General features: G+C 42.6%; 1 protein-coding gene across 5 annotated transcripts in view; it reads right to left on the bottom strand.

Moving 5' to 3' along the window:
* Positions 1-1,647: 1,647 nt before the first annotated feature.
* BICRAL (BICRA like chromatin remodeling complex associated protein) overlaps positions 1,648-27,532 on the bottom strand; it is a 78,388-nt gene continuing 52,503 nt past the window's right edge. For all 5 annotated transcript variants that reach the window (XM_024121761.3, XM_028478470.2, XM_055080175.1 and 2 more), the window contains 7 exons: positions 15,649-15,754; positions 14,698-14,798; positions 13,544-13,605; positions 12,165-12,310; positions 10,974-11,068; positions 8,239-8,341; positions 1,648-6,161 (listed from right to left, as the gene is read on the bottom strand). In XM_024121761.3, coding sequence (XP_023977529.1) covers positions 5,374-6,161; positions 8,239-8,341; positions 10,974-11,068; positions 12,165-12,310; positions 13,544-13,605; positions 14,698-14,798; positions 15,649-15,754 — 1,401 coding nt within the window. In that variant the 3' untranslated portion in view covers positions 1,648-5,373. The remainder of the gene's footprint in view (positions 6,162-8,238; positions 8,342-10,973; positions 11,069-12,164; positions 12,311-13,543; positions 13,606-14,697; positions 14,799-15,648; positions 15,755-27,532) is intronic.

Below are 27,532 nucleotides of genomic sequence, written 5' to 3'. Positions count from 1 at the left end.
ACCCGTGTCCCCTGCATCGGCAGGCGGACTCTCAACCACTGCGCCACCAGGGAAGCCCTGGACAACAGCTTTTGACCCTGATGAAAAACGAGCAAAGGGAGCAAAAGTGAGAAGGAAAACGGAGAGAACAGGTGGAGGGCAGCAGCCTTCTGAGGGTCGAGGGTAGACACAGGAGAGCTAGGGTAGGAAGGAGACAGTATGCAGTAGGTAAGAATAAATGCAAAACGGAAAAACCCAAACCTCTTCTGAATTATTTCGGGGATAATGGAACATTAGCTTTTCCTACCTTCCACACTTCTTTAGTAAGACTTCATTTTACACCCTAAGAAGTAGAGGGTCGGGTCAAGTCTTCCTAGTTTATCCGCAAGGAAGCTGAGGCTGAGAGTAACTCGCACAAAGGTGTCTGATGATGGGTTAGGTGAAGTCCTGGGACCTGTTTCCAGATTCTGCTGCCAAAGACACCTTCTGCACCAGCCCCCCTCCCACCTCCCATTGTACTGCTTTCCTTGACCTTCACAGACACGATTTTTCCCTAAGGATCGCACCTTTGAAAGTGTTTTCAAAGGCCAGGCTCCAGCACATGCCTAAAAGGAATATAGATGAGGGACTCATACAGGCCTTTTACCTGCAGCAGTGTACATACAGGCTGTTTACATTACAGAATCCACTTTATACTGCAAATGTGCTTCTATAATTTGTTTGTCCGCTGAACCAGTTTTCTCCACGTAGTTAACACTATAAAATTCCTCTATCTTCATTCCTGCAAAAAGTGTCATACTTTTTTTTTCTCAAACATACCTCAGGAAATTTCACTAAGAACCATGGAAATAAGCGGGGCACGGGAATATAGGTCACAGCTCTCTACCAACTGGCAATCTGGAAGAATTTTAGCCCCAGTTTCTTCTCTCTTGAAATGTAGTTAGTTATGTGCTTGTTTCCTCTCTAGACTGAGCTCCCTGAGAGTAGAAATCATACCTGAATGATCTGTAGACTCCTAGTGTCTAGCACAGCGCCTGTAAACTGCTCAATAGTTTAGTGCTTAATGCCAGACACCCAGGAATCCTCCGTCTCAGAGCACAAAGGCTGAAGCAGAGCCAGAGCCCAGATCCAGGGCTCAGCCCCCCTGAGGACAGCAGAGCTCGAGTCCTGCCTGAGCAATGCTGTTTCAGTGACCCCAGACACTGGAGTTTCTTTCTTTTCCCATTCCTTTCCCCCCAGTAAAACCCTGGCTACTCTCTCCACACCAGGCAGTGCTAGGGCCCCTCTCCTGGGACATGGCCTCCTGTACACGGGCCTGAGGGCTTTAACCATCCTAGGAGAAGGTGCCTGGTCTTTCCTCTGGGCGTGCCTCTGCGGAACACACAGACTCCGATCCTAATCAAGCAGCCAGATGATCCTTCTAACTCTTTATTCATGGGGCACACCCATTGCAAATGGCCTGAAGAGGGGCAAGAGCGTCATGTTGGACACACATTTGTCCTTAGCAAGGAGAGAAGCTTGACAGCAGGACACCACTGTAAAAGACATTAAGGGATCCATCCACTGATGTAATTATTCTAGCCATAATTATTCTAACTTCTGTTAGTTATATGGGGACAGCTTCCACTTTATATATCGATTACTTAAGAATCTTGATATCCTGACTGCTACTACCTATTGGTGGTGGTGGAGAGCAATTAAACCATAAAGTAGGGAGTCTAAGTATAAATTCTAGGCCCCAAAGGAAAATTTAGGAAGTTTCCCCGCTGTTAGTTTCCCTAACAATTTGGGTAGAGTCACACTTGTGGGGGCAGGAACTCAAAAGGGCTTAGTGGGGCTGATTTTACAGATAAGGTTACAATTTGGTCAAACGTGTGAATCCAAAGAGAAACATGTTAATTCTGGAACAAGTTTTATGTAAAATAGTTTTTTATTTTTTTCATTTTTTACCTATCCCTTAGCCTTCTCCTTCCTGCAGAAACAAAAGAAATGTAACGATTAAAGAAAACTTCCTGCAGATTGAGGCACATTTATCTAACTTTTAAATGACCTCATTTTTCCTCCCTTAGTTAAGGGCCCATGTGAGGGGAGAAGGGAGGGAGGCCGGAGATGTTCATCACTAAACTTTCTCCTTGACCAATTTTGTTTAATTTGTAACTGTTTAGAAAGGCTGATCAGTTAAAATCCTACCCCCTCACAGGCAGGGGTATTCTTTGGTAATGGTATTTAATAACAGAACTCCCACTGGACATTTACTTACCCTTTTCTTCTGGGAGAAGCAGCCATTCCTCTTTGCAAAATCAAGACAATCACAGTTGCACATTTTCCCAAATCTTTGGCTGTATTGCAATGGTTGTTTCATTTTGTAATCTCCAACTAAACATTTCCTAACCATGGATTAACAATATAGTTACTGACTGGTTTCTTTTAACAGTATTTATCCAACATAACAAAATAAACTGCAATTTGTTATACTTTTTTTTTACAAAACATTTTATAAATATTTTTACAAAATGTATACAAAGCAATTTCAAGTGAGACATACTATACAAATGAAGGTATTTAAGCAAATAAAGCCCACACCACACTGACAGTGAGTGACGCGTCCTCTTTAAGTCAAGTCAGTCTGTAAGGCCTCCCTAATCTAACAAAGTCTGCTAAATTCTTCAGCGCTAAAATAGTTCTTTTTCGTAATTGCCAGTTTAAAATTTGCTTTATCTTTAGGCAGTACTTAAGGACACAGAAAATCAAATGCTTAATAACAAATTCACACTTTTCCACAACAACAACAGAAAAAAAAAAAAAAGAAAGAAAAGAAAATGATTTTTGTTACTGAGTATGAGTAGCTCTAAAACTTAACTTTGACTAATGAATCTGAACAACTGAATGTTGGCCATCCGAGGCTGAGCTCTCACCCTCCACCAGAGGGGCCTCGACATGCGAGTTATGACCTAATCACAGGAGTAAAATACATTTCGTAATCGTCATTTGTCATGACCTAATCACAGGAGTAAAATACATTTCGTAATCATCATTTGTCATTATCTAGAATCTTTCCTCCATAAAAAGTAAACTTACATACAAGGACACAAAAATTTACAAGTTTCATTTTGGTCAAGGCTTAAAAAACCCTTTAAGATGGTATATCGAAAAGTTGGGACTGGGGTAGCAGGGCAGGGTAGGGAAGAGAGAGAGGTGACAAACGTACACGGAGCCTATCTTGTCTCTTAAGAATTCCACTGATTCAGTAATTAATGTAACTCATTAGTAGCCTCCGTGAAGGCTTCTAGGTATAAATTTCTACAATGAGAAGAATTTGATCAGGAGGGACCATCTTTAAGTCTTGCTAGGAATTAGGGGAGCATGCGCCCTAAGAGAAAAGCCTATGAAATCATGGTGTTCAGGGCAGGGTGTTATCCCAGGGCTACCCAAACAGAAAGTTCCAACTGGCAATACCAACTTACCTTTCTAATATGTTACAATACAGGAAAAAGGGGAAATCTGCAACTTGGACATTGGCACAAATAAGGAAAACATGGTAACCGTAAAATGGCCCAGATTTTCCAGTTTCTATTGGCTCAGGGGTGGGAGTGGGGAGAAGGTATTTTGCTTTTGTGAAGACTGGCTGTCTCACGGGGTTTCTTTGTTTGGGGGCACTAAGGGGCAGGGAGAGTCTAGGTCTTCTGTTACTGTGTTTTCTAGTAATCAGAAGCCTTCCTTTCCATTGCAGGCCAACCTGGAAGAGAAATGCCCAACATGATGATGACAGTGGGGTCATCCCCATTCTGGGGATGGCCAGAAGCGGATCTTGGCAACATGTTAGAGTGAAGACCAGTGGGTGCACCTCTAAAGCCAGAGAGATGGACAGAATAAATGAGAGCCCGTGCACATAACAGGGAGGGCGAGTGTGTACACACTGTCGCCGAAATGACATCTGGATCTGAACAGCCCAGACACACGCACACACACATGTATGTAAGAGGGTACATACAAAATACCATATGTAGCTTTCCCAATGCTAGGAGATACTGATGGTTACAGTGACATTGAGAATGAAAGTGCCAACCGAAACGGGATGACCTGGGGCAGGTATACAAGAAAGGAAACGGGGGAAAGCTCCCTGAAAAGAAATATAAATAAATAAAGCAGTAAGTCACGTTCACGAACATGAACATGGGCCAAACACAAACTATGGCAGGGAATGTCCTTTGGCTCTCAAGTGGGAATCCCGGGTCTCAGATCTTTCCTCTCAGTGGTGGGCTGGCTGGTTACCTTTGGTTTGTCTGTGTTTTGGTAATGATTGCTGCCAGGGGTGACTACTGTTCTCAGACAACAAGAAGCAGAAACAAGGCCAAAGTCCCCTTCACGTTTAAACTGAAAAATTACAACACAGTTTTCAAATGAAAATACTTTTGACGCTTGCCTATTTGTTGTGGGAGGGGTGCAAAGAGAGGTTAAATGGAACAAAACCCAGCAACCAACAAAAACCTAATCGTATGCTGCCTAGATCCAATTACAGAATGCAAAACGCTTGTTTTTTCTCAATAGTTAACATATATATGCTTGTACATATATACATATTATATTCCTCATGGCTCTATCCCGGCCTCCCCTGTACACTGTGCCACTTAACTGGTTTCCATTTTCTTTTATTTCGCCTGGTGAGATTATCTCAAGTCATGCTGTCGCAACTCAAAACAAAGTATTCCCTAGATGAAACTCAACGCGGATATGCTGAAGAGGTGAGGTTTTGCTCCGGGAGCATCAGAAAAGCACTTGAACAACGAACAGGAAGCCCTGCTTGTGCGCTACAGGTGCTCACGCCAGGGCCGTGGGTCCTGGCAGAGCAGCCAGGACTAACTGCTCAGAGACAGCCAAGGGGAGAGCCATGTGGTCTCCTGGCCCATGACACCCCAAGACCCCCCCAAAGCCAAAATTTGGAGATGCAGTGGGATATTCTTTACAAAGTATCTTCTATCAGTCCTGTTTGATTTTCTTTAATAAGTCTGTTCTTTTCAAATGACTTATGATTGTCAGAATTTTACCCAGGGCCTAGTGTACTGTGATCTCATTGAGTTACAGTGTTTTAAAAAAATAAAACAAATAAACAAAAACAGACCAAAAAATGACTATAAGCACTTTCAAAACACTTGAAATGTGTAGGGCCTATCAGACTGCTTTCTAACAAGGATCAGTTTTACTAAAGGATCTCCCTGTAACCACCACGAGTATTGCTCTTAAACAAAGAATGGGATTGAGATTAGAAAGAATAAGCTGTGATGAAAGATCAAGCAGGCTGGAGACAGGAGACCATTTCCATTGCTTTTGCCAGGAAAGAATGTAACTTGTCCGGGGCGGGGTCTCGGGGGGGCAGGTGGGGGAGGACTGCGGCTATTAACACTCTAGGATACTATTTACAGCTGCTTCTAAAATGGAGTCAGTTTCTACAATGCCTTCACTGTGGTCCGGGATGAACTTTTCCAGGCAGTTTTCCTGCGAAGCCATTGGAGAAAAGTTGGGGAAATCTAACTCAACAGAGCCGCTAACCGTGGGGTCACTCTGGGGCTGCCGCCCCGCCTTTTTGAGTTCCAAGATGTTCTTAAATGTTGTTTCTAAACTCTTAGTGAGCTGGAGATCAGGCTGGGGCTCGGCTGACCCTTTCATGATGTCTGTGTGTAAAACTTCGTGCTTTGGAGAATTCCGCAGAGTCTTGTCCTGGAAGGAGCTATTACACGTCATCTCCAGGTGCGAATCTACTAGGAGGCTTGAGAGTTTGCTCTCAGGACCGTGATCTGGTCTGGACGAGTTTTTCCGGTGCCCTTCAGGGCCCGGGGAGCACTCACTGCCTTTCACGGAGTCTTTCCGGCTGGTTTTCTCTTCAGACACACTCCGGTACTGAACTGAGCCCATTTTGTCAAATTTCAGTGCTCTGCCGAGGCATTCGGTTTTTTTAGCAATGTTTCCTTCTGCAGAGACCACGATGTGATTAGGCACTAGATGAAACTGGTCATGATTTGTTGGTTCTGCCATGCCTGGTTTGGCTCTGTCTCTGCTCTGGGCCTTGGCCGTCAGATGCACAGAACTGGTTGTTTTACTGCCATGCTGGTCACTCCTGCCAAACTGTGTCTCATGAGCAGCTTTATCAAGTTTGAAGGAACAACAGAAATCAGCCTGAAAGCCCTCTGGAAATGGGAACAAAAGGAACATTAATGAAAGAATGAGACAGGACTAGACAGTAGCCCCTCAGTGGGTCAGGTGCAAACCCACCCCACCCTACCCCACCACACCGAGTCAGCTGTTCATGTCCAGGAATGTGCAGAAGCACAGTACTGTGCTTCTTTAAAGGGGGTCCTTTAAAAGGAACCAAGGCCGCGGGGCTGCAGCTTCCAGAGGAGCTTAAACCTCTTTGAAAAAGGAGTTGCTGGATGACAAATGGGAAAACCCAATGGGCAAAAAGCTCCACTTTGTCTTGGTCACTTACGGTAGATTTTGATCAGTTTTTTATTAATGACTGCTTTGAAACAGTCTGAAAACAGAAATCAGATGTTAGTATCAGCCTCGTTTCTTCCTTGGAGCAGAAGGCCCTGAACAGAGGCTTTGGCGGGGGCGGGGGCTGGGGAGGACACAACTACTTGTCTGTGGGTGATGGCACTTCAGTCCCTCTAAACACGTGGCAGGGGACCTGGCATAACTAGTGGCACTTTGCCAGGAACACAAAACGAACGGTCAACATGCACCTTAAATGGTATCTGCTTGGAAGGACAGTGGGGTATGGAGGAACCGGGTCTGAGGGTGAGTGCTGACCTGTGCCAGGCTTGAAGAGCCAAGGATGGCGAGAGAAATGTTAGTGAGGATTTAGGGGGTTGAGGGTACGGAGGGAGGGAAGCAGGTTGCTGTTACGCAAGGGCAAAGAAAGTGTTCACTCTGGAAGTAATGAAAGTGAAATAGAGCTTTGATGATACCTATACAGCCACAAACATGAATTTGTTCACTAAATCCCCAAATATGAGATCTAGGGGATACAGCCTTGAAATCAAAAAAGGTGATTCTACCCAACAAACACTGTGCAGGTACAATACAGAGGAGAACGGAGCATGCCCCTGCCCGCGTGACACCAGGCCTGAGGGGCTGTGACGAAAGAGGAGGGTTTATCCCCAAAGCCCAATTCACCCAATGGCAATAGGGGATTTCAGGTTCTAAGAAAAAGGGGCAGAAATATATCTCACATTATTCTCTTGTTTTTTGGAAAGATTTGAGGATTCTCCTAGGTATATAGCAATTCTTTAGGACTCTCCCTTTACACTGAGTATAAGGATCATGTATTCTCTTTGAAAATTTCTTAAGCCACAGCAAACACAAGGCTGAACCTCAATATTTAAGTATCAGAAAAGATGTTAGAAAAATAGAAGTAAAGCCAGAGGAAAATAATATTCCAATAGGAGGGGAATGGATTAGCCAAATTAATATATTAAAAATTTATTAAATATTATTTTGAAGACTATAGCAATAGGATAAAAACTTCAGATATATTAAATGGAAGAACATTAGAATAACAAAATCATATCTAGCACATGACATATGATTATAATTATATTATAAGTGATGTATGCAAATGGGAACCATGACTGGAAGAAAACTTGGAGAAATAAAAACATTCCTTTTCTAGGATGGTAAGAGTATGGGTAAAAATTGATATTCCACAAATTATTATGTTATTCGATTTTAAAAATTTTAGACGCTAGAAAGAAGTACAGAGAATTCATTTTTAAAAGGCAGAATGTGGGTCGAATCTAGCACAGATGCAAATGGCAGGAAGCTGATGGGGTGCAGGAAGAGTACCAACAAGGAGCACTACAATCTACTAGAGCCTGTGGGCAGGGACCGTGTTTCACTGATTCCCCCCCCCAACAATGCATTGCACATAGTAAGAAAACTCAATCATTTGCTGAGGTTTAGTTGCTTCTGGGAAGGCTTCTGACTTACTTTAGTTCTCAAAAACTAGGGAAAGATTGATAAGTTTGAGTTTACAATGGGGAAGAAGAATCACTTAACTGAATGTAAAATTCCAGTTTGGATTTTGCAGAACAACCTTTTCAGAGTATTCACATCCTGCTCTCAACTCTGGATTTTTTTCTCCCCAGAATTCAGGATCTACCTTCAGGTTTCATACTCCAAGGTCACTTCAGACAGTCTCCGCAAAGCCACAGTCCCTGAACCCTGGCGGTAGCTCTCCTCTGCTTTTACTCTGGCGTTTCTTACCGGGGTCTACAAGTGCCAGACGCTTGTCCCGGGACAGAGAAGCTCTTTCCTCTTGGTTGAACATTCTGTCGATCATCACCATCTCAGCGGAGGGATTGATCCTCTGAAAATGAGAAAGCCTAGTCATTTCAGATGCCCTTTAACAAGTGCAAACAGCTCGCTGTGTTTTGGGGACAAAGGAAGCAATCAGAAAGAAGAATATGTTTATCCTTGACATACTTTTTTGAATCGTGTTTTTTGGGGAAAGGTAATTTACCACATTGGTACAAACTTCAGAAGGTACTAAAGGGGATGTGGAAAGTCAGCCTGCCTTCTTTGCCTCCCCTGTGCACTGCCTTCCCCACCCACCCAGGGCCCTCCCTGCAGGAACCCTCGTGCCAAGCAGTTTAGTAAACTCTTCCAGAGATAGTTTACGCAAACACACAAATTTACGTTCTTCGTTCTTTATTTTTGCACACAAATGGCAGCAACTATACACACCGTTCTGTACTTTTCTTATTTCCTCCTCTGCTTAATGTGTGGGAAATCTTTTCATTAGGATGACCTTTTACTTTACATTCTGCTATGCTATAATTGTGTTGTGTTTTGTTTTTGGCCGTGCTGCATGGCTTGCAGGATCTTAGTTCCCCAACCAGGGACTGAACCCGTGCCCTCGGCAGTGAAAGCACAAGGGTCCTAACCATTGGACCTCCAGGGAATTCCCTACAATTATGTTTTGTATTAAGGCTTTCCTTAGAATTATTTTTTGCTGTACAGAATCAAATCTTAAATTATATTTCTGGGTCTTATTTAACATAAAAATTCATGGCAGATATAATTTGTCCAAGTAATTAGTCCATTTGTCCAAGTCTGTCCAAATGGTCCTTTTCTCACAAATGATACAGTTAGGCATATCTCATTTCATTGCGCTTTGCAGGTATTGCGTTTTTTTACAAATTGAAGGCTGTAGCAACCCTACATCGAGAAAGTCTATTGGCACCACTTTTCCAACAACATTTGCTCACTTCGTGTCTCTGTGTCACATTTCGGTAATTCTCCCAATATTTCAAACCCTCCACCAGCCAAAAGATTACAACTCACTGGAGGCTCAGATGATGGTTAGCATTTTTTAGCAATAAAGTATATTTAAATTAAGGTATGCACATTGTTGTTTTAGACACAATGCTACTCTGCACACTTAACAGACTGCAGTATAGTGTAAACATAACTTTTATTTGCACCAGAAAACGAAAAAGTTCATGTGAATCGATTTATTGCGATATTCACTTTATTGAGGTGGTCTAGAACTGAACCCACAATGTTTCTGAGGTATGCCTGTAAATATATACGCTTTAGTAAACACAAACACACACACATACATATTTATACTGTACTGCATACGTGTATAATGTAGTTCAGCTAATCTCTCAAGGTACATTTTCAAAGCTGATCTCAAAAGCCACTGGTAAGAGACCAATTTATTAAAGTCTGTATGGTTTTAGAACTGCTTCTAAAATCTCAGATGGATTTGGTCTTTCCATCATTTTCTGAGATACCTTACTCCTTTCTCTAATTATCTGGTGCCTTAAAATTAATTTTAGGGGAGTTCCTCAGCGGTCCAGTGGTTAGGACTCAGCGCTTTCACTGCTGTGGGCTGGGGTTCAATCCCTGGTCGGGGAGCTAAGATCCTGCAAGCCATGCGGTGCGGCCACAGGGAAAAAAAACCCAACTAATTTTAGCTTCTATTTGGGGTGCTGAAAATGCTCTGGAATTAGCGAGTGGTGATGCTTGCGCAGCCTTGTGAATATACTAAAATCCATCAGGTTGTACGTTTTAAAATGAAGCATGATTTTTTTGGGGGGGAAATTATTATTGTAATATAGGACAAAAGATTCATATTTATTTATTTATTTTACACCTTTATTGGAGTATAATTGCTTTACAATGGTGTGTTAGTTTCTGCTGTATAACAAAGTGAATCAGCTATACGTATACATATATCCCCATATCCCCTCGCTCTTGGGCCTCCCTCCCCCCCACCCTCCCTATCCCACCCCTCTAGGTGGTCACAAAGCGTCGAGCTGATCTCCCTGTTAAGCATGATTTTTATGACACGCTAGTGATCTCTCAATTGAAAACAAGACAAAACTAACTTTTTTAAAATTTGGCTGCACCACGTGGCCTGCAGGATCTTAGTTCCCTGACCGGGGCGAAAACCCGAGCCCTCGGCAGTGAGATCACAGAGTCCTAACCACTGGACTGCCAGGGAATTCCCAAGACAAAACTAATTTTAACATCTGTCACCACCTCATCTTTTCAGATATTATTCTGAACAATATTCAGCAGAAGTGTTGCCGGTCCTTCTCCCACGTCTTCTGGTTGGTGAGAGGCAGTCGACAGCATCGGCGTGCAGGTGGGAGTCAGGTGGTCCTGGTCTGTATTCTAGCTCTGCTAATTACATGGCAAACTTACTGGCTGTATGATGTTGGGCAAATTATGTAACCAAGGCCCTAGTTCCTCATTTGGAACCAGGAAAACAATAGCACTGATTCAGTGTGATCAACCGTGGAAAGCATAGCAAACACAGCTGCTGTTAGTAGAAGATTCAGTCAAAGGTGAGTTTTTCTACAATTTTCCGTATCTGTGCCTTTTAAACTATGTTGGGAAAATGTAATTTCTTGAAGTTTTTCTCTCTGAATTAGTAGCTGTGACCTGTGGAGTTTAAGAAACAAACATGCTTGGTAGTGGAACTTTACCATGGCATCTTCCAGGAGCAGGCATCTGTACTTGTTAAGCATAGCTTGGGTCCTTTTTAGGAGCTGAGTGGCAACTGTTTCAAATTCATTGTCAACTTTAAAAAGAGAGAGAGAGAAAAAAAAAAAAAAGTAAGAGAGTGCAAATCACCCACTAGGTCCTTTTTTCCTTAGGACTGAAATGAATTATTCCTCCATTTTCTCTTCTTAGTTTAGTTCTTCCTTGGTTACACATCATCCTTCTGCACTCCTGTCCCTCACTGTTCACTGGAATGTGATCACAGAAACTCATTTGAATACTAGCTTATTTTGACTCTAATTAGGGAACCAAAAACATAATGCCTTTAATTAAGATCATTTATAATAGAAAACCACATAACACAGACCAGCAGCAAATATCAATGAACAGAGAATGATCTACTAGTTTAGGTGACCTAAGCCTCCACTTCCTTCCAACAGCATGAAAAACTGAAACTGCTGAGACGATGAAGTCCTACTGTCCGGGCTGGGCACACCGGTTTCACGTAACGACACCAACTCGTCCGTGGCATCTCGCAGGTCATGGTCCTGTGGCTCTGTCCTTTGTCTGTCTGTCTCCAAAGGTCTCACATCTTCCACTTCACTCTTCTCAGAGCCTCCACATCCCTGTTTAATGCTGGATGTGGACGCTCTTCCCTGGTCCTCCCAGGGAAGCTCACAGTGGATTGACTGCTGCACTCCCCTCAGAGACCCTGCTCTGGACTCAATTTGGAACCTCAAAGAATGCTTTTTGGGAGCTACAGTATCTATCTAGTTCATAAAAGTGATAGTAGCAGCTCAGGGTATGTATACATTCTATCTAAAAGCAAGGACTGTGCCTGAATCACCGTGCAGAGCACCTCGTCCAGGGCCATCCTGTCTGCAGCCAGAGTCCAAACAGTGCTCTGGATTCACTGCCCTCAAATGTGTCCATAAAATATTCGGACATTTGGGTATCCCTCCACAGAATGTTGAGAAAAATAAGTCACAACCCTAAACATGGACTGGGAAATCAAGTAAATTGGGAAGAAGGTAGGTCTGCAATGAAAAACAGTAACCTGGCTACCATCTGGGGGTGACGAGGCTCTGGTTCTCCTGTGGGGTGAGTCCCCAGGAGGGCGTCCCTAGGAGGGTGTCTGGTGTCATGGTGGCACTCTGGGGGTCCAGCCTGCTTACCTTTCTTCAGGTCTTCCTCTGTGGGCATGGAGCCCTGGCACACATGGTAGGAGAGCAGCCTTTGCACTGCGTCACTGAGTGATCGGAACTGACTTTTATCAGGTGTCACCGTGTGGGTTTGGTCCCTCTGTAACTGCTGGAGAATGCTGTTAAAGAGAAATTGCCAATGGCAGTGTAGAGTCATGTTAAGAAATCTACTCGTGATGATTATTTGCATGCAAAGACAATGAGAGACACAGGAATGTTATTATCCATAGTATAGCAGGTCTTTTTTCCCCTCAGTTTTATACTTCATACATCATGGTGGGTTTAGAGTTTAGTCTAACTATCAACACAGGGGACTCAAACTATGACCCTGGCCTCAAAAGCATGGTGTTTCCTCCAGCCATTCAAGGGTGGGTGCTCACACAGACCTTGGCAATGCCTGACCATTGGCCAGCTAAGCTTATGGTAATATTTCTGTTCTGAACATAGTAGTTAAAAGCAGTGTTAAATCAATCTCAGGGTTGAGAGGAGGAAAAGGGGAGTCTAAAATCACAAGAAGTGCAGACATTCTCTAGGATCCTTGTCCTTCTGGATCCACGCTCCCTTCAGGGTCTTCATCATTATAAATGTTCTCTGCCATTTGACAAGCTTGCATGATATTGTCTTCTGATACAGAACAAATCACCCAAGGTTCATTGGGATTTCAGGAGAAATCAGATATCTTGGCAGTGTGACCACCATGAATAAACAACAACTCTGCTGGCCCATCTTCTGCATCTTCCAGGGACTGTTCCTCTCCAATTTTACTTAAATCCCAGACATTCGGTCTGTGATCAGTACCACTGGAAGCCAAAATAGTCTCAATGTGAGGCGACCACTGAACCTGGAATATTTCATCCTTATGTGATTCAAAGGAGTGTAACTTAAGTTTCAGATTTCTCAGATCCCACAAGGCAACAGTCTTGTCAGCTGATCCTGTGGCAAGAAGGAACTCACTATAAGGACTGAAAGAAAGGCAGTTCACTCCAGCAGTGTGAGCACCAACTGCGTGGCTTGGTTGGACATAGGACTTTATTAAACCTTGCTTCTCCTCAGAGACCCTTAGGCCAATCAGAGGGTATGTGGTTGCTAAAAAGACAAAGAACTATTCTCCTTAAGAACAAAAGGGTGAACGGTAGGCTCAAACTACATTTGAGATATATAGATAGATAGACAGATATAGATATAGATATTTAGATATACATATCTCCTAACAGAAATAAACTATAGGGAAAGATTTCCAAAGTGTACTTTAAAAAATATGTAGTATCGTAACCTGACTGTTGTTGTATATTTGTTGAAGGTTAGGAACCTAGAAAAATGTTCAAAATGGGTCATTTCCGAAGGTAACTCACAAAGCTCCTTTAGTTAGCTGTTTTGCAGCAGGCCTCTTTTGTCCTCCCGAATGACTATCCACCTAAAGACAAAACACACCTCTTATTATTCCCTTTTGTAGAAAAAATAAGCAAAATACAGTTATACATAAAGGTCACTATGTTTCCGATATTTTCAAATCCTTATCAAGAGCAGACTCTAAGCATGTAGCATTTGCTGTAATTTGCCAGTGTTGAAAAATGAAACAAGGAAATCCATAGACCCATGTAGCGAAGTTGCACTGTGTCAACATTATAGAAAACTGTACTATCAGTTCCTTGGAAGGACTTAGCTTGTACCTTAAAGCCTGGATTCCCAACTCCCTCTACAAAGCTTCATTATATTTTTGAAGAAATATATTTTAAGTAACAACTCCATAAACATCTGAAAATTCAGTAGACAGTCCTTAATTCATCCTCTCAGTGGTAAATCCTTAATTCATCCTCTCAGTGGTAAATAAGGGAGCAAACACCTCTGAGCTCCTGTCACATACAGTCCAGGTGTGTGACCTAGCAGGGCATTTCTTAGATCACGGTAAGGAACAAATACGCCTTACACCAGAACCTGAGAACTGAACCAGATCCTTCACTGAGTATTCCAGGCAGGCCCAGACTACCACAGATTTCATTAAGCTATTATAAGTTTGATGGAGAAGAGACTAAGGCCTTAGAAAACTGAAAACAAATTTTTTTTTCTTCTTTTTCAGACCAGTATGCGTTAAAAGACCATAGGGACTGACTACTTCATACACTCCTCCAGGAAAAAAAATCTCTAGTATAACTAAGAGGAACAGATCCACTTTTGATAGGATAATAATCATTATCATTCAACAGTAAACTACATTTTTTGAGTGCCTACGATGTGTTGGCTGCTGGTATACTATTAATTCATGAGGAAATGAAAGAACTGTAAATATGTGAGAAATAGAACAGACACATTCATCCTATAAACATTAACATTACAAGGCATGGCTCTCAGGGAAGGTCTTCAGTGAGCACTTTTGTGGGCACACAGGGCGACAAGGCTGACTGTACAGATGATGCCAGACAGCCACTAGCAAGCAGAAGGTGATGTGACCACATTTTCTGTCAGTCATGCTGAACATTGAGAAGAAGCTGTGCAAACTGTTTTCTACCTGCACAGCTGGCTGGCCAGGAGATGATCCAACGACTTTTTCCTGCTGTGGTTGTGTGGTTCCTAAGGACACTGGTATAACTTTGCTTCCAGAATCCTGTCCTATTAGAATGAACACATGAGACAATGTTCAACAGAAACAATAAATCAGGCCCCTTGTGTAACCCCTAGAGTCCAATGTACACAGATTACCGAACATTCCGAAAGGGATTTGTTTATCATGGGTGCTGGCTGTGAGGAAGGAGAGCAGGAAGTACTTTTATCTACCAAAGCTCTAAAGACAGAGGTAAGGATTATTAAAGCTTATTTAGGTAATAAATAGAAATAAACACATAAATAAATGGTAATAAATAAAAGCTGTCAATGCTAGAGTTTCAAATTATCTACGGTCTAAGGAATAGGCCTCGAGCCAGTGATCTGTCAGTGCTACCGCACCCCCAAATACGCACAACTTAAGAAAGGGAGGCCCAAACAGGGGACTGGCTAGGAGTGTTCATGCTGTCATCTTTTCTAGTACTTACTGAGCAGTGTGGGTGTTCAAAGCTTTAGAAGAAATGGAGGACATGGCCCACGATATTTTTTGTTTTTGTCTGGGTCGGGGGAGTGAGCGGGGGGAGATTCTAAATATACAAATACAGGATAGTTACAAAGTCGCATGTGCCATATAATACTGGGTTTCATTGTTTCTAAGCAGCACACATTTTTTTTCACATAATTTAATGTGCTGTAATTTAAATAGAAGTGCTTTTTTTCCCCCTCATTAGTATATAAGATAACTACAGATGCAACATGGTACATTATGTGGGTGGAAAGGATACGGAAAGAAGGAAGGATCAGAGCGGAGGTGAGGCTGAGTGGAAGAGACGCAGGATGGGGGATGCGTGCAGAGTGTCCCCTGGGTGCTGGGAGGAGAGGGATGGACTAAAGAGAGCTCACAACAGGGGCTCCTGACCTGGCAGTGTGGTGCTCAAGAGGCCTGGGATGGGCGCTTGCCTCAGGCCATCTGCAGTCTTGGAAGCAGAAATGGGGGAAGTCTGATTCAAACATTTTTTCTGAGCCTGTGAAAAAAACATTGCCAAGATGGAAAAATTAATTTCATGATAAAAGCTTTAACAGATCACTTAAAGTGCCAACCAAGTCTGTTAATGAGTCTCCCGCATCACCTTCGGTTTAGCTTACAAAACAAAAGTTTAAAAACATTTTTCTCCTATCACATTGGGAGAACTGCAAAGAGTACCCTTTAAAGTCTACAAGCCTGCTGAATTTTCTTGATGCCACTCAGGAGGGATGATTGATCCCAGCTGAGCTGATTGATAGCTGCTGCTTTCTCACTCCTGGAACTCCTGCGCTCGTGGTGCTCAGATGCAACGCTGAGCCTGAAACAAGTCTCTACCCCCAACAGTTTCTGTCCTCAGTAATGCAATGTCACGCCTGCAAGGATTATGACCCTGAGTATCAGTTCCTATGTGGGGTCTGCAGGGACGCTGAGCACCCGGTCAGGGCCCAACCACCAACCCCAAATCTACTGTCAACATTCGCTGTCCACTGTATGGATGATCTAAAGGACATCTCACCCCTGCCGTCTGGGATGTCTCTAGTTCATGTCATGATAACCTCAGGTGGCATGTAACTGGGAAATGCAGCAGATTCAACTGAATATTAGTCTGAGCAAAATATTATTAGAAAAATTAATCTAATGTTTAAACTGTTGTGTGTTTGTTTTCTATAAATAAGGAAGATGAACTGGATGATGTTTAAGGACTAACAAATTCCTTTTAGCTCTAAAAAAACTCTGTTATCTCTATAATGCCTTGAAAGTAAGACGATAAAGGGTTTCTAAACTACTCCCAAATTTTAATCCTCTATGTCATTACTACTTCACAGTGCAGTAAGTTTTCAGTTTTTCCTTCAGTTTTATATTTTGTATACCAGCAGATGATTTAGAGTTTAGTCTAACCATCTCCATGGGTGATGACCTGTGACCTTGGCCTAAGCAAAATATTCCCACCAACCATTCACATGTGGCCGCTCACACAGACCTTGGCAATACCTGGCCGTTGGCCAACTAAACTCATGTTAATATTTCTGTTCTAAACAATGAATTATTCTAAACAATTAATTATCTATTTGGTCCTTTTTTCTAATACAGAAATGGAGATGGATTTGACATCAACCAAGAAAGACTGGAGGAGGTCATTACAAAGTTGGAAACAGTCACTTTGCTCATCCTTCCATTAGCAGGGAAGGTCGGACCTGCATCTCTTAGTGAGAACACCATGGGGGAAAATCTCCCAGTCTTCACGGCATTTGCCCTCAAACATAACTCCACATTTTCCTACTGCAGGGAAGCTCTTCACAAGAAGGGCACCCATGTTGTGAGGAGGCCTGGGGTGAACAGTGAGCACAGGCCTTCCTCACAAATATTTCCAAGGGACGAACACTAAGGGCCACCTTGACCTACTGGTTAGCATTCTAGGCTTTCACTGCCATGGCCCGGGTTCAATCCCTGGTCGGGGAACTGAGATCCCACAAGCCACTCGGCGCAGCCAAAAAGTAAATAAATAAAAATCAAAATAAGGGCCACCTTGAATTAAAAAACAAACAGATAAAAGCTGGAAAAACGTGGTCTAACAGGGCAAGGCTATATTCTAGATGGGACTCTGAAATAACGAGATCAACAGATGAACAGATGAACCAGAATGAATATGTTCAAATGACCAAAATCCTCATAGCACTGTTGCCAGGACACAACATTTTTGGAATTTCTTTCAATATGCCTAGTTCACATGAAACAGAAGAATATCATCCTAATTGCTTAAGAGCACACAAGTTTGTTTTTTTTTAAATAAATAAATGTCATTACCCAGCCTGATCTCCCACCTTATTTATCAGATATCACCTTGAATGATTCCTAGCTATTGAACAGACAAATAAAACAAAATCCATGCATACAGAAGTAGTAAAACTATAAGAACAGCAAGGAAGAAATCACCATAAAAGTCAGGAGAGGGGCTAGGTTAGGAAGGTACATGGAAGGGGCTACTTTCTGGGGTACTGATAATCTATTTCTTGAGTGGTTACATGCATGGGTATTTGCTTTATAATTATTTGTTAACTGTACATTTATGTTTTCTGTATTTTTCTATGTGTTTTTTTCATAATACAGAAGAGTAAAGAGAAAAAAAAATACTCTGAACAATCTAATCTAATGTGAAAGCTTGAAAAATTGCCATCATTTAACGGTATAAAGTACTGTTGTGTCTGAAAACAAGGTTACTAACTGTAGCGACACCTCTTGTTTGAGCAGGTGTTTTGGTTTTTGGTTTTCCTGGCTGCAAGGTGGTCTTTCTCTAGTTGCAGCGAGTGGGGGCTACTCTTTGTTGTGGTGCCCGGGCTTCTGATTGTGGTGGCTTCTCTTGTTGCCAAGCATGGGCTCTAGGTGCGTGGGCTTCAGTAGTTGTGGCACGTGGGCTCAGTAGTTGTGGCTCGTGGACTCTAGAGCGCAGGCTCAGTAGTTGTGGTGCACACGCTTAGTTGCTCCAAGGCATGTGGGATCTTCCCGGACCAGGGCTCGAACCCGTGTCCCCTGCGTTGGCAGGCGGATTCTTAACCACTGCACTACCAGGGAAGCCCTGAGCAGGTTTTGGTGTAAAAGTGTTTTACAGTCCCCTTGCCCACCCATGTGGGGGTTCAACACTGGCATCAGTGCATTTTCATCTTTCAGCTACTGCCAGTACCCCTCACTGTGTCCCTCCCCTTGGGACTGGAATGATCTCCCCACCTCTTATGCTGTGAGGGTAACACAGAGGTTGGGCGGGGCGGGTAGGGCCAGGGTGGTGGTAGAATTGTAATCCACTGGGAACTTGGTTTGGTGTCCCCACTGGAATCTCCTCCATTCAGTAGGTCTGTATGTTTGGAAAGCTCTGCTGCCCGAGGGATCTGCTCTGTTCCCAGATGTTTGCTGGTCACTGGTCACTCCCAGTCCCCTGATTTCAGGGCAGGACTTTTGTGTGTCTCGTTCACTGCTGTATCCCCAGCACCAGAAGAGGGCCTGACACCATAGTAAGCACACAGTAAATCATTGTTAAATGAAAATAAGTGAGTGAATTCCACTGCGGCATTAAGTCATAGGGGTCTGTACTTCCTCCTAGTCCAATGCCCCTGCCCAGGAGCCAGCAACTTTCTCTCATTCCCCCCAAATTTAGGTTGCCCCTGAACTGACAATCTTTTCCAGAAAGAAAATATATCATTCAGGTTTTTTTTTTCTGAACTCTTAGAGAAGACTTTTTAAAAATTTTATTTATTTATTGCGCCGGGTCTTAGTTGAGGCAGGTAGGCTCCTTAGTTGCGGCATTTGAACTCTTGGTTGCGGCATGCATGTGGGATCTAGTTCCCTGAACAGGGATTGAACCTGGGCCCCCTGCTTTGGAAGCATGGAGTCCTATCCACTGCGCCACCAGGGAAGTCCCTCTTAGAGAAGACTTGCTCTTGAAATATATTTTCTTCACAAATAGAGAAGGTATTTAAGGATATTTTGTTGAGAACTTGGCTCCAAGAACTCTGCTCATATCAATGTACGATTTTAACTCTTTAGACCCTGCATTATCTTGATACTACGTGAATATACAGAAATCCACCAATGAATCAGAATACTCAATATATCCCTATCCCCCTCTGTGGTACACTTTGTAAGAAGCCAATGGCAAACTAGCAAGATGATATTCATCAACCGACAGGCATTTGCTGAGTGAGGGAGGCCATCTGGGATCTTCCCAGCCCACAGTCTCCTCTGGGAATTGCCCCATTGCCATAGAAATGGGTTGGAGCCAGCACAGTTGGACACACAAAGGTCTGTTACCTGCTAGAGGGCATTAAGAGCTACAATCCAGGGAACGAGCACCTTTTCTTCCCATGGAAAAGTGCCAAGCCTGCCAGTGAGCAGCTTCTCTACCCAGAGGGGTGCTTTTTTTCTATTTTGGCTCAGAGGGGCACTTTTTCCTAATTTGAACAAAGGCTCCATATAGAGCATCAGCTCTATACGTATAGAGCTCCGTATAGAGGCCCCGTGTGGCCACTTCCTCATGTTGCCCAAGACTGGCTCCTCTGGTCAAGGGTGACTGAACCACAGGTGGGCCAATCAGACTCTCTCTCCTTGGAACTGAGAATTGGGGGAGGGGAAGGGATAACTAAGGGCCGCGGTTCTCAAATGCAGGTTTATAGCCTAATTGCATCAAGATCACCTGGGGGAGCATCTGAAAGACAAAGTTTCTGGGTTCCATCCACAAAGATCGATTCATAAATCCAATGTGGGGCTTAGGAATCTATAAATTTAAAAAGCTCTCCAGTTAATTCTGATGCATTGCTAAGTTTTGGAAACCACTGCGCTTGCCAGTCTGTTTTTGTTTTTTTGTTTGTTTTTGTTTTGTTTTTGCCAGTTTCTGTTAAATGCTTGGAAGAGTGAGAGAGGACCATGAAGGAGAGAGGTGAGGCCATGCTATCTATCTTGAAGAGGCCAAGGGAAGAGCAGAGAGCCTGGTTCTGACTCTTATAAAGAAGCTACACTACACGAGATGTTCTCCTTTTTGCTAAATGTGTTAGGGTGAGTTTCTAGACAGTTGCAGCCCAAAGTACCTTGACTAAGACATTTGGGTGTTCACTGTATGCACAGCACCATGGTAATCACAGAGAAGGCAGCTGAAGGATACCACACATGGTCTTTGCCCTCTGAAAGTTTACCATCCAGAAAACAACCAGGCCCACCCAAACACAGTGTACCATATTATGGCGTCCGACCTCAGGCCCTCATGCATGACCAGCAATCCTCTTTTTGCCCTGGCCAGCTCCTTGCTTATTTTCCACTGAAGCCTATTTCATTATCTTCAAACCTGTAAGCCAGGTGAGAATTCATTCAACTTTCTACCACCAAAGCTATGACATCACCTGAAACCCCATTCATCCCTTCCCGCTTCTCTGTTACAGTGGAAGAAGCATCTCCCAATGCTTTTATACAAAGAATCCCACCAACGTTCTGGAATTCATGTCCTTCTCCTTCCCATGAGCTTGGAAAAGAGCTCAAGCCTTTCCCGTGTCTTATAAAAACCACACCCTGACTCCACACATCCCTGGAGCTACTGCAGTGTCAGTTACTGTCATTTTTCTGGAAGTTGTCTGTGCTTATCACCACACCCCCCTACTCCCCTTAATCTATTGCAATCTGGCTTCTGCACTTATCACTCCATGGAAACAAATCTTACCAAGGTCAACAACTGCCTCCTTGTTGCTACGTGTGTCAGAAACATTCCTATCCTGACTTCTACCCACTTCCCAGCAACACTCCACTCTGTGGACACCATCCCTCCCGCCTGCCTCATTTTCCTTTCTTAGCTTCCAAAATGCTGAGCCCTATGGGTTTTACGCCTCCTCTCTGGAATATTCTGAGTCTTACCTGCGGACCCCTCTTTCTGTGTCCACCCCCTAAGTATGTTGGTGCTTTGGGGCTCTCTCCTGGCTGCTCCTCCTCTCTGCTGACACACTCTTCCTGATCCATTTCATCCACTCCCACCGCTTCCATCACGATATATATGCTGGTCAATCCCACTTCAGCTCACAATTCACTCTCTGCTTCAGCACATGTAGCTGTTGCCCATACAACTTGGTTGTCCCAAAGGTACCTCACCCTTGACAAACAACCTAAATTGAACCCAGAACTTCCCTTCAAACCATGATTTCTTCCCATGTTCTCTATTTCGGTGAACCTGGGTGTCACTGCCAGAAACTTCTGTGTCACCCTTATTCCTCCACTATAGCCAATCAATCAGAAGTTCTATCTAATCTGCCTCAAATCCATTCACTTGGGCTTCCCTGGTGGCGCAGTGGTTGAGAGTCCGCCTGCCGATGCAGGGGACGTGGGTCCGTGCCCCAGTTCGGGAGGATCCCACATGCCGCGGAGCGGCTGGGCCCGTGAGCCATGGCCGCTGAGCCTGCGTGTCCGGAGCCTGTGCTCCGCAACGGGAGAGGCCACACAGCAGTGAGAGGCCCGCGTACCGCAAAAAAAAAAAAAAAAAAATCCATTCACTTCTCTCCATTTCTTCTGCCACTAGGCTCAAGTGGGTCTGCACTATTTCACGCTTACGTACACTGGCTCCTGAGCCCGGCATCAGGGTCCTGTAGCGTTTAGGGCTTGCTTACCTTTCCCATCTAAATCTTCACATCTCACTTGAACTTGTTTTCCTTCCCCTGCAGAACCACGTTCTCTTCTCTCTGCAAGGCTTTGCACTTGATGATTCCACTGCCTGAACATTCTTTACTCAGACCCTCTCTTGCTGGATAACTTCCTTCTCCCATAGTAGGGCTCAGTCACAAGCCACTATTTTGTGGAAACCTGCTCAAACCATCCCATCTTGGTGAGAAGCTCCTTTTCGGAGCCTGGTGCCCTGGGCTGCTTCCACCAGAGCACTTAGAATACTGTCTTGTGGCTGTTGGCTTATCTGCTGCCTCCTGCTCTACAAAAGACTGTTGCATCCCTGGGACTTGGCCCAGGGCTGGCCCCGGCAGCTACTGATACACTGTTGAATGAATAAATCAGTGAAGTAAATATTGTACCTGGTGGGCAGTATAAATAAAAAGTGCAGAGAGGAGATCAGTGGAGGGTCCGAACAAGGCTTCATTCTTTTAGGGGCTTTGGGTGCCCTGAGGGAGAAGAAGCATCTAGGCCAGATAGGAAAGGACATTCAGTGAATGCCCATCAGCAAAGGCTTGAGGCTCTCGATGAGTCTGGCCTGTTCAGGGAGCCATGAGGGGTCCTGCCTGGCTAACCTGGAGCAGTTCAGCTTGCGAACCTTAGCGGCCAGGCTGGGGGTTGGTACTTTCTCCTGTGCAATGGGAAGCTCCCAGATGATTTGGTTCAGGTCACCAAGCAAATGTTTTAGGAAGATAAATGTGGTGGAAGCCAGACTTTAGGGAGAGTCTGAAGGCAGATTAATCACCCAGACAATTGTTACAGCTGTCTAATTACAGTACAAATGGGCCTTGGAAAACGTCTACCCAGCGGTCCATTCTTCCTCGTTTGCACTTTAGAATCACTTGGGGAGCTTTTGAAAAATGCTGCTGCCTAGAACCTTTAATCTAGACCATTTAAATCAGAATTTATGAAGGTGAGGCCCAAGCATCCATATTTTTACAACGCTCCCTAGATGATTCTATTGCATTGCTAGGGTTCCTCATTTTCAAGAGAAAACTAGGGCTCAGAATGTAAGACAGGAACTTAGATCACAAAACCAGTCACTGGCAGAGGAGGACCTGCAAGTGAGCTCTGACTCCTATTCCAACTCTTGTTTTCCCCGTTATACTGCTGTCCCTCTTAAAGTCTAGTTCAAGGTATGGATGTAGAAAAGAGAGAAATGGGGAAGCAGTGTGATAGAGACAGCTAGCTGGTGAAGTCTGCCTTTACAGCAATTTGCTCATGCTCTGAACCTCCATCTCCTTGACTATGAAATGGGAACAGTAATGCTACTTGTAGCCCCAAAGTAAGGATTAGAAATAATACAGATAGCCCCTGCATGTACCAGTTGTTAATAATATGATCATTATTTTCATTATTATTGGGAAGAATGGATGTAAGACATTCAAAGAAGAATTGGTAGGATTTGTAACTTATTAAAGGTACAGAGGAAGAGAAGAAACAAGAACATCTAGATTATGAAGTCTGGGCGTCTGAAAAATACAGTGCCTCCACAGTAAGGTAGACAGGCTGAGCTGGATGGGGAAAGGAACTAGGGAGGGGCAGGGCAGGCTGGAGACTTCAGTGGTAATCGCTTTGGAAATCTCACACGCAACGCTCTGCAAAGCACCAGTAGGTGCTGCTCTCAAGGAATTTAAAATCTACTAAAACTTTTAGTGATCTAAAGAGATTTGGACTTAAAATAATTTGTTTATTTTTGTTTGATAAGCTAAACTCCTGCAAACTGCCTTCTTTATCACTAACTTTTGAAATATTAATCCATTTAAAAGAAAGTTTAAATCCTGTAAATGACTCTCTGCATTAAGAGATTTAAATTCACAGAGCTCCTTACAGAAATGGCTGATTCTAGGTCTGTGGCAAGGTAATCACCAGACATGCCTACAATATCTTGTGCTTCAAAGTGCTCAAAGGAGGTGGGGATGTGTCAGAAGTGTAGAAGTCAGCTTATGTAGGCCTCCACCGACCAAACTTGGGACAATAATAAGCATCAAAAAGAATAATGAAAGCAATAAATTGCAACGTTAACTTTAAAGAGAATACATGGCCTTTTGGAGATATACACTAAAAAATTACAGATGAACTTACATGTCTGGTTTAGCTTCAGAGTAATACTGGGCAGGGGAGACTGAGTGGGGTATGGATGAAACAGAAATAGCCATGAGCTGGTAAGCACTGGAGCTGATTGAGCATGGGGGCTCATTACACTAACTTGTCTACTTTTGTTCATGTTTAAAATTCCCTGTAATAAAGTTTTTAAATTAATGCAAAAAAACAACTATGATTTCATAGTGTTAAACACACACACAATGTGAGAAGAAAAAGCTCTTTTTTATGGAAAAATCCCAGTCAATAACAGTAGATAGGATAATATAACGAGAAAATCATTTTGCAACCACTAATGCAATATATACCAATGGAGTCAAATCACTGGGTGAGAGGCCGGGAAACAGGAGTCACGTGGTCCCAAAGCACCATCCTAGAGATCATTTCTTCCTTATATGGGAACGAGATACCTTTGAATACCTCGAGGAGAAACCTGGCAGGGGGCCACCATAACCAAGTGATCACATCGGAATCACCCATAATGGGAAAAATCAACATTATGTGCCAACCATTCAGCCAGAATCTAATCATGAGGAAACAATCAGACAACACACTGAGGGCCACCCTACGAGACAACTGATCCAGGCTGCTGTAGCCTAAAGAGATGTGACAATAAATGAAATCAGTGTTCTCTGCTTTCTAGAGTGAGGCATTGTCATAAAGGACATTACTGGGTCAACTGGAAGAAATTTGATATAATGCTATTATGTTCATGTTAAATTTCTTGGGGGTGATAGTAATACTGAGATTGTGTTGAAGAAGGTCTTTGTTCTTGGGAGATACCTGCTGAAGAATTTAGGGGTCAGTGTGTGTGTGTGTGTGTGTGTGTGTGTGTGTGTGTATGTGTGTAGAGAGAGACACACACACAGAGCAAATGTTGCAAAACATAAAAAACTGGTGAATCTAGTTGAATAGGTTCACGGTACTCTTCCAACTTTTCTGTGGTTCTGAAAGTTTTCATAATGGAAAATGTGGGGTGGGGAATTAAGTTTGCTCTTCAAGAAGCTGGTTACATTGGTTGCCTGCAGGCAACTGTGTGCCCGGGGAACAGGAGGAAGGAGATTTTTCACTGTAGCATATACACCTTTCTGTACCTTTTGAATTCTGAACCAAATAAGTGTATTATCTATACCAAAAATAAAGTTTATATTTAAAAACTCATTGTTCTCTAATATTAATGCTTTATAGTATCAAAACTTGACATGTTAAATTTCTCCAAATAAACACTGAAGGCCCCTGATAATGGTATTTTTGTTCATTACAATGTTCTATAAAGTAATTTATACAGAAATTATAAAGTAAAAGAGTCACTGTAAATGTCTCTGGATGTCCTAGGAGTTTAAATGTTAGATGACACCTCAACACTATTTTTCCAACTTGTGTTGTCTCCAAGGCTGTGTCTTCCTTACTCCAAAACACCTGATGCTTTAATTGTTCTGGAAAACCTGCAGCAGAACACACAGGACATAATGCAACTGATCTAGTTCCCAATACTCTTTGGCATTAAAAGTCACAAAAATTACTCTGGAGCTGCCGGTATAGGCTTCTTGTTACCTTTGGATAGTTGAAACTTTGGGGAGTCAGAAAGACAGATTTTTTTTCCCCCCTCATTGAAGCATTATTGAAAAAAAAAAAAGAAAAAGAAAGGAAATGACCATGCTGTGGCTGATTATGTATAATTGATTATAATAAACATAAAGCAGATCAATATATATAGATATAAAGTAATCCTCAAGTTCTATAATTAAGTAAAAACAGGTATGTGTGTTGCAGAGATAAGTATATATGTGACGTCTGTGCTGTATACGCAGAGGACATATCTGGGGGAAGAGAAAGAAGCTAGAAACAGTGGCGGCCTCTGGAAGAGGAAGACTTACTTTTCATTCTAAACTATTTTGGAACTGTTTCTAATGATTACCAATGGCATGTTTTACTTATTTTCGAAAAATGCATCAATATGTTGATAAATGCTGTCCAGGTATCACCTCCTCTACGTGGGGTAAGTTTTTAAAACTAGAAGAAAACAAGAGTATCTGTAATTCCACTGCTGTTAAGGGAGCAGTGCATTTCCTCCTAATCAAGTTTCTGGATGTTTTGTAAGCAAGAGGGTTTTCTATTTTCTACTTCACCATATTGTCTTTCATCATTTTTCTAAAAGAGAAAACAAATTGCTTATTAAATATTTTACAGTTAAATGTGCATTTTAAATATTTCACATTTAAATGTACACTTAAAATGACTTTGTAAGCCTTCCCCCAAATCTTTAATTATTTTTCAAAAACATTTAAAATGGCTACATAATACTTCACTATATCCAATAATCCTCCTACTATTGGAGAATTATTATATTGGGTTTAGAAAACTTTTTTGCAACAAAAGTATAGAAGAATATCTATCTATAGTATGCTATATTTGAGTAAGAAAGGAGGGGAAATAAGAAAATATACATGTAAGGAAATAAGAAAATATACATGTATCTGCTTATCTGTGTGAAAAAAAAGAGGATAAATAAAGGAGAAACTAATGAGATTGCTGAAAATAGGGGATGGATGAGAACTGGCAGGAAAGGATGGAGGGAGGGGTGGGAGCAGGGAGAAAGGCCAGAAGTGTGCCCGGCACACTTTCTGCATAGCCCTGACTTTTGGGACCATGCTAATGGTTCACTCATTCAAAAGAAATTAAATAGATAAAATCAACAAGGGTAGTGGGAAAAGAATTCTAAAATGAAACACGAACAGAAACAAGCAAAAGTATAATTCAAAAGAATAGCATAACCATACCAAGGGAGGAAAAAAAAAGTACTAACTCTAGTAACTTTTTTTTTTCTAGTAACTTTTGAACACAGTATTTTTTTTTTTAATTTTTATTGGAGTATAGTTGATTTACAATGTTGTGGTATTTTCAGGTGTTGAACACAATATTTTTACTATACACCTTTAGGTTAAAGACAGAATGTAAACCAATACTGAAGTCGGAAGTAGGTTTGTTTTTCACAGCGCTATGAATTAGCAATTCTAAAACTATTTTCTCTGTTTTCTAGGATTGGGCAAATAAGCAAATATATTGTGGGGCAGGCTTTCTCTCTGTTAGAAAAGAGAGCTACAAATATGGAAAAGGAGACTTGAATAATGAACCTGGTAGTACTGGATTAGAATTGAAACTATCAGTATGAACTCATGGTTTTTAATATAGATAGATAGACAGCTATAGATGTTGTGTATGTGTAAATACATATAAGTCCCAGCTGAGACAACCTCAGTAGCAATGAATATGTAGTGCTCAGATCTTGGCTTCTAAATATTGTTCTCCACTAGAAGGAACAAGGTCCCTTAAGTGGTTGATTCCAGGGCAGGGGCAGGGAAAGTGAAAGATGAACGTGGAACATCATGTCTTGCCAGAAATTAAAGGAAGTGCTCAAAGCACGATGGAAACATGTCAGAAGGACCAGCAGCCAATTTGGAGGGGTGCTCAATAGCATCAAAGCACTTTGAGC

This window comes from Physeter macrocephalus, chromosome 18 (assembly GCF_002837175.3).
Source record: "Physeter macrocephalus isolate SW-GA chromosome 18, ASM283717v5, whole genome shotgun sequence".
In the NCBI taxonomy this organism is placed as follows: Eukaryota; Metazoa; Chordata; class Mammalia; order Artiodactyla; family Physeteridae; genus Physeter; species Physeter macrocephalus.
Note: the sequence above shows the minus strand (reverse complement) of the source record. Positions and strands in the feature narration are given on the sequence as shown.